Source organism: Falco cherrug, chromosome 5 (genome assembly GCF_023634085.1).
Source record: "Falco cherrug isolate bFalChe1 chromosome 5, bFalChe1.pri, whole genome shotgun sequence".
Lineage (NCBI taxonomy): Eukaryota > Metazoa > Chordata > Aves > Falconiformes > Falconidae > Falco > Falco cherrug.
The window spans coordinates 1,943,823-1,954,381 of NC_073701.1; the positions used below are offsets into that span (position 1 = coordinate 1,943,823).

The window sequence follows — 10,559 nt, forward strand, 5'->3', positions numbered from 1 at the left end:
GCCTCTGGGGTTTGATGGTTGGTTTTGGGTTTTTTTTATTGTTTAACGTGCTGGGGCTTCCACGGCCTGTGCTGGCCCACAACAGACTCCATCAAGAGTGGCAAGAGGGGTTTGCAATTCAGTTTGCTTCTGTTACCACCAAAGAAATCGCCATGATTTCAGTTGATCTCAGCTGCAAGGTTGCACCAGCTTCTGCTGTGAATTTCTGAGGGATTTGTGTCACAGGGGGCCCTTTTCTGCCTCCTGTTTTCATTCAGTGTCATCTCCTGGGGTAGTTTTTGACCCCTTTGTGATGTCTTTGCCCAGCTGCTGGTTGTAAATGTGAGTGGCAGTGCATAATTATCACTCCTGAGCTATTTTCTCCACTAAGGTGGGTGCTTGTCATCCTTCAAGCCTGAGTTGATTTGATCTGTTGGTACTCGAAGAAGGGAAACAGGAGCTGTTTCTGTAGGAGCTGAGGCACAGCTCATGGAAGAGCTGCACACGCCGTGTTACAACTGTCTGTGCACGACGCAGAAATAACGTCCATCAGGCCTTCTCCTGAGCCAGCGCCGAGCTGCCCAAGATGCCACCTGTCTGTATGGGGAGCAGAAACCGTCGTATTAGACAGGCTGGGAAGGGGATGTTGTCTCTTACTTTTGGGAAAGCTCTTTTGGTGCTCTGGATACAGATGGGAGTGGAAACGAGACGTCATGGATTGTACTTTTTGTTCACATTAGAAAAAAAAGGGATGTGTTTTATCATTAGAGCTTGAAAATATTTTATCTTGGAGGATGATTGAGGCAAGTTTTATCTTGAACTTTCTGTCTGCCTAGTTTGTGGTGCAGAAGTCTGGAAGAGCTAAAGGGAAGTGATGTGTTATTCTGAGTTGTTCTAGATTTATCATTAATTCCAGTTATTCTCCTCATTTCAGGCAAACTTATAAAAAAGGTCTATTATATTATACTAACCCTAAATAAAATTTCCTTTCATTCCTCACTTCTGTGCCATAATTACATACTTTCCCACTTAAATCTATTGCTGTAACCATCATTTTTGCTCTTGGTGAGCTGTATCTCAAGTGACTACAACACACTTTTGATATTTCCCCTACCAACCCAGCGACTTGGCATGCAGTAGGTTTTGGGTCTCATTTGGGCCCTTTAAAGATTTTACCAGCGGGTTCATAATTTGATAATTGGCCAAGGGCTCTACAGAGAAAACAGACATCTACACTGCATGAATACAGAAGTGGCTCTCATTCCCATTAAAAGGGGGAAGTTTTCATTCCTAGAAGTGGGGAAATAATGAAAAGAGAGTCCGGCACGTCACAGACCAGGTGGCCTTGCCCTTGCCTGGTGAGGGGACGAGGAGGAGGCATCAAAGCTGTTTAGTTTCTCAAGACAGTGAAGGGGGAACTCAGGGTAATAATGGCACAAGAAGGATGTGATGGAGAATCTTGCAGTCATTCTGAAGGTTTTGGGCTTGAGCTTTGGAAAGCTAGGAGTGGGAAGAGAGACCTTGGGCTGCAAGTTACACTTGCAAGGCAAAAGTTGCCATGGTATGGAAGAGCAGGAGTGACACTTGATTTTGTGGCATCTAGATGCCTGGAGGTGCACATAAGCATCGAGAAGGGCTGAGGGATGTGCTGCTTGAAGAAATGAATCCAGGTTTGTGCTAGGCCTGGCTCTTAAAGGACATGGGATCAGATGGTTACAGTGACACTCTGGGCTCAATCTGTCAACCAGATCACCCGGCAATCTGCACAGACCTTCCTTCATTACAGTCTCAGATTTCCATCTTTGGGCCAGTACTTCATTTTTCTCCTGTGACCAAAGCTGCAGTAAACTTCGAAGGCAGGCAGTAAGTTTCACAAGCCATACTCAGAGTGCAGACACGTGCGAGTGCATGGAACGGGAATGAGATTTTACCTTTTTGTTCAAATTTGTTTTCCTGTGTGCATGCTGTCACATTTATCTACTGTTGCTTCCAAGGGTAGAACACCGCAAAAAACTGGGAAGAGTTGGTCTCTCTCATGCTTTAGGAAGTCCCTTTACCTATTTTTGGGCTCTGTAGAGTCTTCACAAAAATCAGACCTTTCAGGAGTGACTTAGAGTTTGTCTGCATGGCCAGGCTCCTCTGCTTGTGCTCCATGCTGGCCCGACACATGCCAGCTCCCCGCCAGCTCCATTTGGAAAGCTGGAGAGCTGCATTAGTGTGGCTCTGTGCCCAAGTGAATGTAGAATATAAACTGCCTCTCAGGAGGCCTTATTCACTCAAGTTAAGCGCCAGGAGGAGAGCCATGAGCCAGATGAATGAGTAGTGGCCACAGCCCCTCTTTCGCGCACCCTCGGGTGCTTGGACATGTGCCTATCACGCGGTGGAGGTGCCAATGTGTTGGGCATGTGTCAGAATCGGTCGGTCAGCGAGGCTGTGACTCCCAACCTTTGGGCTAGGTCCTGCTCACATCTGCAGGTGGAAGGAGGTGGCTGGGCTGAGGTTGTGGGTCACTGTCCTGCTGGGCTGAGTCCAGCCTCTGGGCTGGAGGCTGTTAGGTGGAAGCGGGCTGAACTGTTTAAGAAGCATTTGCACTCAAAGAATACCTTTGTGCTGACATGTCAAAACATAAAATCTTAAGGCAGATCACCTTGTGGTTTCCATCCTTGTTAGAAAGTCAAGGCACGAGCTCTGAGCACCCTCAGCCACGTCTGTTCTTAACGAGACAGTGAATACCAGGTTATCGCTGGTGGAGCCCAGCCGTGCTGGTAACTGGTGGTCGGGTAACGGCAGTGATCAAGTTGTCCAGGCCGCTCTAAAGCTCTTGCCTGTCTGAGGAGGCTCCGTCGCTGCACAGGACATGGCACTCGTTTACATATCTTGTGCTGGTTGCAGCTTCAGCTTGCGCTTTCTCCCCTCCTCTCCACCAAGCAAGGTCTTCAGGGGCTGAGCCGTTTGTACAGAGGCACTGCAGGTGACAGTAGCAACTGTGCCTGGAAACATTAACAAGGGACATACACTGCGGTGGAGTCCAAAGTGTGATTTATGTGCACCTTTCAGATAAAGGAGGTTGGCATGAGTTGTGGGTCAACTGACTAGTGTGGTGTTATTTGTAAGAGAGATCCCAGAAAATTTTCCATGCACAATAGCTTCAGACTCTCTTGGCCCTGATGTTCTCCCCCCTATCCCCCTGTTGCCAGAAAGCTCCCTTGGCTAACTCTGGCTCCTGGCAGATGTGTTTTCCATCTACACCGCAGTGTTAGAAGTTCTCGAAGTGACCTGTCCTGTGTGGAAGAGGTCTCCATTGTCTTTCAGACGCCCTGGCATGATGAATGCTTAAAGAATACTCCAGCCCCTGGTTTGAAGGCCATCATGCCCATGGACTGGATATGCTTGGGCTTGCAGTTTATGCTGAACTGTCCTTACCACAAGCTCAGTCTAGGTAAAAAAGCAAAAGCAGGGTTCTACTGGGAGCACAGAGAGAGACAGCGCTGTTACCGAGGCTTAGAAGGACACAGGTGACAGGAAGGAAAGAATGGTCATAAGCTACCTGAGATGAAATTTTAATGGCAGTTCTTATTTGTACCCAGATAAGAAGCTGTATTTTCTTCCCTACTCTTTGCGCACAGGTATGTGACACTGACACACGACCAGCATTTCTATATGGTGTCACAGAAGGGAATGCTGGCATGAAGAAGAAGGTTTGCCCTTACGTCCCACTGTCTCCCCAGGGTTTCTCTGTTTTCCACTGTTATTTCATTCTTCTTTTTCCCACCTCCCCTCCTTACCAATGATTTCTTACTTCTCGGTCCAGTTTGCAAGTTTTGACCTTTCTTGCACTAGATCCTACTCCGCTCCCCCTCTTTGGAAATGCTCCCGTCCCTTTGATAAGATCAACTCAGCCATCACTCGTATGCCCACAGAGAGCAGGCCTCTGCCAGGATAGCACCGGTGCTTGGCTAAACCCGGTCTGCAACGGCAGGACACTGTGGGGACAGGCACCTTCGTCTGCCATGGAGTTCAGATACAAAGGAGGGGGCGTTGGTGTTACAAACCTTGTATTTTATACAGATGTGACTTGCTACCTGCATGTATGTGGGGCTGGTGTGTGCAGGGCCACAAATGAACTTCTGGGGACCGGACTCAATAGCAGTTAATCACTTTGGAATCATGATAAGTGTGGAGGTGAGAGATACTGTGACATTACTGGTAAATGATGTTGGTGTTGGCAGCTATTTCCAAGGGGAACAGTGGGTAGAGAAAAGGAACAGAAGAGAATTATTGAGGGATTCATTTTGTTATTGTTTAAATGTGGTTTCAGTTGACTTAAACCAGACCTAAACATAGCCTTGTGTATCAGTTTAACTAGACTGGTTTGTATCCATGCCTTCCATTAAAACGACATACACATCTGTGTATCAGAGCCTGTAGTATGCTGTGGATATTCTGGCTGGGCTTGCTGCCATCTCTGGGGGTATTTGGCTGGCTTCGTAACAGCCGCAGTCCAAGTTAAAACTTCAGAAAACTCCAGGTTGCGTTTGGCCCGTAGCTTGTGCTGCCAGCAAAGGCGGATCAGAAATATCATTCAGAGCAGAGTGGAGCTGTTTGCCTTCTGCAGAGCATGAGCTGAGGTGGGCCTTGCTTTGTACTGTTTCCCATTCCGCTTAAAGGTGCAAAGATTATTCTGTAAGTGATCAGGAACTTCAGGCTTCTGCTTTGTGCTCTGCTGCAGCAGGAGCGTGGTGTGTCCTGTGCTGCTGGGTGGCATCCAAAGCATTCTTGAAAGAGAGTCTTCAGGTCTGGCGTTTGCTCCCATTGATACATCTCTCACCTCCTTCTCATTGTAAAGTTACGGAGAAAAAGAAAAAAAATATATCTTTTTGACATTGTTTCCTAATGGCTGTGTTGTCACTTCAGGGTTTCTCTGTTGGCCTGGAAATAGGGATAATTCAGGGCAGAATCACTTCAGTCCCTCTTTAGGGGTAACCTGAAATGTGCAGTTCTCAGTTCTGGGACCATTAAGCAACCCTGACGATTGCTGATGGAGATCTCCACTCACCCTTACTGTGGTGCCAAAGCCTCAGTTACAGCTGTGGCTCGACCATAACTCCGTAGCAGATGTTTGAAGCCTAATGCTTAAGGTAACTGGTGCATGTGCTCTTCTCCTGCATAGTTTTTAAAGGTTAACTATGGGGTAAAGGAAGACTGAAATGAAGACATTGCAGTTAATCATTTATTCTACGTATTTTATTTCAAACAGATCATTAAATGCTCATACATATGTATTTTTACTTCTTCTCCAGACACTGTCAGCAAGTAAGTCACTGTCTGAAGTTTGTTCATGAAATATGTGGTGTAAAAAATGAAGTGTGGGATTACTGTGGGTTAAATACATCTCACTTCGTGCTGTATTTGTTTTGTGATTATGTGACCTTTGTATTTTGGGCTTTGATAGCTAAGTGATGATATATGAACTCAGCTGTCTGCCTGCCCTCGCTGTCGGAGGTTGCCCTCCCTAGTGCAGGGCTAACAGGGAAACGTGTGTCCGCAGTTGCGTACCACGGTTCAGTCTCACTTCTATCAGCAATTTCAACTAAAATGGACTTGGCAATGAAACTGCTTGTGTAGAGGCAGATGTTCCCTTCTGCTGAGCCTGCTGCAGCATTGACAGCCTGAACAGAGGGGCAGGGAGGCAGGCTGGAGGAGGTACCATCTTAATCTACTGCAGCAAAGTCAGCCAGAGAGTGGCTGTCAGAGACTTTAAATAAACTAGGGAAGTGTGTACCTTTTAAAATAAATGCTAAATCAGAAATTCACTCAAAAAGTCTTTGAACTCTGGAAATAAAATGCACTAGCAAGCTTGAGCATTTGAGTGTTGTCAAGAAGGGAATATAGACAGACCATGATGCCATTTGAAACTTCAAATTTTCCTGTTAATTTTAATGGAGATTTGACACAATGCTTCTTTTCTATGGTTCTGACTGCGATGGAAGGAGTCAGTGGCTTAGCAACAAGCATTCCTCCCCATGGCTGGTAATGGGAACGACTGCTTTGACTCAGCAACACAGAAACATGCATTTTCTTGAGACTGACTGGGTCAACGGCAGCCACTCCAGGCTGCGCTTACCCAGGGCTGTTTTTCTTCTTTTTTTTCCTGGCTCTCATATAAAAAATGTTTTTAAATAAAAAAAATCCCCGTCTCAGAGTTACATTTTCACTCTAATGCCCCATTCTGTTTCATCCTAGATTCTGTGTTAGAAAGAGTCAGATATAATCTCACTTGCATTATCACCATCAATCATATACTGACACAGAACCTGTCTTTCCAGGGCATCTTTTGACCATTAGCATCACCTGTTCTCTTTTTTCCAAGCAGCACTGCATCCCGTTTCTCCCCCACTGTGCAGCAGACCTAGGCTGGTCTCAAAATCCTGCTGGTTTTTTTTTTCTGTAAGGTGACACAAGAGAAAGCTGTCCCTTACTTTTGATCCTCAGTGTGCAATCTCTGCCTGAGTTAAATTTCAGCTCCCCACTCTAACATCCTCTTTTCCAGTCCCTTTGCCTCTCACCTGTCATCTTCTAGCTTGTCCAAAATGCTGCCTCATTGGTTGTCTTCCTTGCTCCTCTGGTTCTACTTATCCTTTCATCAAATTTATTCACAACACCTCTTTGCTCCTTTTCAAAGAGTCTTCAGTTGCCCAAATGCAGAAATAGAATCTCACGCAGACAGAATCATTCAAACGAGGAAAAAAAAAAGTTTCACACCAGCAAGCTGCAGTCCCTTGAGGACAGAACTGGTTTTCCTGTTTGCTCAAGGAAGCTTCCTCTAACTCAGAATCTTGCCTATAAGTAATCTCTTCTCAAGCTTAAAATTGTGCCATCAGCTGCTTCGTATTGCTTCCTTTCAGTTTGTTACTGTTCTTGGTAGTATTACACAGCACTGTTTTCCCAGGTCAGAACGTGTGAGCATCCCTGCTGCGCAAAATGATCAGGTCTATCATTCATAGCATCGATACTGCATAATACATTGAGACTACGTACATGCATATGTACCAATATTTTGTTAACACCAAGTGATCCAACATACGGAATTTCTTTTAAAGTCAAAGCACATGACTGAAAATCCTGCCACATCCCCTTTCTCCAGCCTGTGGAACTGTGTCCCTTCATTTTAGCGTTACTTCTGGCTTAAATCAGTATTGCTGCACCATGAGCCATCCCAAAAACTGTTGCACAGTGCAGAAGTCCAACATGCTTTCAGCCACCTCCTGCCACAAGGAGCGGGTGATAAAGCATGTTTGTGGTGAGCCCGTGCAGCTCATTGACTGGTGGTCTTCCTGCAGACCAGGAGAGAGGAGAAAAGACTTTTTTTTCCTCCCCAAAAAAGGACCAGATAAACTTGCCTGGAAATGCCAGATCTCTTGACTGGTGGAGCGGTGCTTCCTCACAGCTTTTTCCACTGCCTTGGGTTGCTCCGTGGCAGGCTTGATTCCATTTCCTCTTTTAAAAGGGAAGAAAACCTCCATCAAAAATACAAAGTCATAACAAAAAGGCAACAGGAAAGACCAAGGGATGCTATTAATAAAGTGAGGGCCCTTGCCAAGAAAGGCTGAGTTCTCCAGCGGCCATTTTACCACCCTTGTTTCTTTATTAAATTAAGCTGTTTTTTAATGAGACTGTCTCGTATTGCAGATGTGGTCCCAGGTGCTGAACATCCTCCCATCTGTTTTGTTTTGCAGGAGGCAGCACAGGCACCTCCCCGACCACCTCCAGCACGGGGACCCCGTCGCCCTCTGCTTCCTCTCACCTTCTCTCTCCATCCTGCTCCCCTCCAGCCTTTCATCTGGCCCCCAACACTTTCAACGTTGGCTGCCGGGAGAGTCAGCTTTGCAACCTCAACCTGTCCGATTATCCCCCGTGCGCCAGAAGCAACATGGCCGCATTGCAGAGCTACCCGGGGCTGAGTGATGGTGGCTACAACCGGCTGCAGAGCGGCACCGCCTCTGCCTCGCAGCCCTCCGAAACCTTCATGCCTCAGAGGACTCCATCCTTGATCTCAGGAATGCCGACTCCTTCCTCCCTGCCCAGCAACAGCAAGATGGAAGCGTACAGCGGCCAGCTGGGATCCTTCCCCAGCTCCCAGTTTCAGTATGTCATGCAAGCAGGCAACCCTGCCTCCACCTCCTCTTCTTCACACATGTTCGGTGGCGGCCACATGCAGCAGAGCTCCTACAACGCCTTCTCCCTGCACAATCCCTACAACCTCTATGGATACAATTTCCCTGCTTCCCCCAGGCTGGCAGCAAGCCCGGAGAAACTCACCACCTCCCAAAGCACTTTACTCTGCTCTTCACCATCCAGCGGGGCCTTCGGAGAGAGGCAATACCTTTCCACAGGGATGGATCATGGGATGCACATGATCAGCCCTCCTTCCAGCAACCAGCAGACGGCCAACGCCTGTGACAACAGACAGTACGGTGCGGTTCAGGGCTCCTCCTCACAGATGTCTGTGCACATGGTCTAACAAGCCATGCCTCTCCTTGGCATCGAAGGCAGCTGGACCTTCGTCGTTTCCAGGGGTAAACCCATCCCAGTACCTTTTTGCCTTCAAACTTATAGTGGAACTAGTATTGTAATGATAAATAAGAACACGAGCCATCTAGATATGTGCCACAGAATCTTGTGGGAAGCCTCAACTGACAGCCATCGCAGCTGCTTGTAGCCCAGGGTCTCCAGACCTGGCATGGAGCGTCTGCTCTTTCTGGACATTTGCAGAGAGAAGGGCATGACTTTAACGAGAAGCAGCTGAATAGACCATTTATGCATTAACTCCCAGCTAGCGTGAGCGCTCAGTGTGGAGGGAGCCGTGCCCCTGTGCTGTCGTCTCCGGGTGCTGAAGAAAGGCAGCCTCCTGGGGCTTTGCCCTCTGAAGCTGCGCTGCCTGTAGCTTTAAAGACCTCCCCCTTCCCAGACCGTTCCTTGTTGCTGGAGCACCTCAGCCTGTTTCTGAAGCCAGCGGTGGCCCATGGGTCCTTCTCCCACCGTAGCACAGGAACGGCACTGCTGGGCTGGAGCCTCCTCCCAAAGAGGTTTGTGCATTTTCATGCCAGCGGTTTCTTTGCGAGGGCTGAGCTTCCCAGCCAGGTGGAGATGGGAGAGAGAGAGAAGAGGGAGAAGAGTTTGAACCCACAAGTGAGCCTCAGACATAAGCAGGGACTGATCTTCGGGAAGATGCATGGAGGAGAGGGGGGCTCAGCTCCTGGTGGCGTGACCTGAAGTGACGCACCCAAACCAAAGGGGTGACAGCCTTTGTGGGCATGTGTTTCCCACAGCACTCAACCCAACGGGAGGAAACTGTCCAGACTGAGCTCACAGGGAAGAGCGATGAGAAAGGACAGCACTGCTCTGCAGAAGCGCAGCTGGCCTCCCTCACCCTGCATGCAAGAGTTGCCATAGAAAACCATTAGCATTTCAGTATCCCTGAGGTCGAGTACTCGCCAGCCTCCCGCCTGCTATGTGGTCTCTGTGTAACCAAAGAGATCATTGCCTTTTGACATCTTTCTTTTCTGTTTTTTTTTGTCTTTTTTTTTTTTTTTTTCTTCAAATCCTTTAAAAATAAGAAAACAATTGTAGCTTGGTGCAAGCTATGCATTTAAGTTGTGTGAAAATGCAAATACCAAGTAACAGAATACAGATATTATTGAGATTTGTTGTGAGGTGTTGTAGATAAATGTATTTATATGCCTAGTGGGGGATTCAATATTATGAATATAAAAGAGGGCAATAAAAATGGTATGTAAAATATGTATGAAGAAAAAGGTGTATAAAGATTTGCCCTATGCACGGAACTCTGTTTCTAAGTGCCAAGCACAGAATGCGCTAAATAAATCTTTGCAATTGTTCCCTCTGTGTTTTTCTCTGTCTGCGAGGCTTCCTCAGTGCTCTTCTAGGGACAGACACTTTCAAAATACTGTCACGCGTGTTTGCACAACAGAGGAACTGATGGCACAGCGCTAGATTGTGAACCCCAGGCAATATTACAATAAAAATAAAAAATTCTGTCTTCTCAAGAAATTTTAAAAATGGAGTTCTTGGCATCTGTAAGGTGCCTGCCCTCACCGGAGGTGTGTTTAATGGACAGCTAGAGATGTTATCCTTATTGTTAAAGTCTAATAAAAAACCTCTTCAGAATACTTTTTTGCAGCCCGTATAGAAAATAATACTTACAAATAACGGCGTGATTTGTTTCTCATGTTTCAGTGTCATTTGCGGGGATGTGTCAGGTTTTCATTTGCACTGCATTTCCAGCAAGAGACTGAGCCACCAGCACCACAGCAGTGGGGGGCTGAGGGCGCCTCCAGCCCGGCTCCCAGTTATGGCTGCAGTGTTTACAGTTTCCCTTGGATCAAGACACTTTTCTTTTTTCTTCTTCTTTTTTTTTTTTTTTTTCTTTTTTTCCCTTGAATTGAAAAAGCACCAGAAAGGTAGAAAGACCTTGAAAGAGAAATTCTGCGAGCATTTCTTATTTTTTGTTTTGACAGGGGAAGTTAAATATGCCAGTAGCATTCCCAGTTCTGTGCCCA

General features: G+C 46.9%; 1 protein-coding gene across 1 annotated transcript in view; it reads left to right on the forward strand.

Moving 5' to 3' along the window:
* TBX15 (T-box transcription factor 15) overlaps window positions 1-9,983 on the forward strand; it is a 98,435-nt gene extending 88,452 nt beyond the window's left edge. The window contains exon 8 of the mRNA XM_027798458.2: window positions 7,716-9,983. Within this exon, the coding sequence (XP_027654259.2) occupies window positions 7,716-8,500 (785 nt within the window). The 3' untranslated portion in view covers window positions 8,501-9,983. The remainder of the gene's footprint in view (window positions 1-7,715) is intronic.
* Window positions 9,984-10,559: the final 576 nt, after the last annotated feature.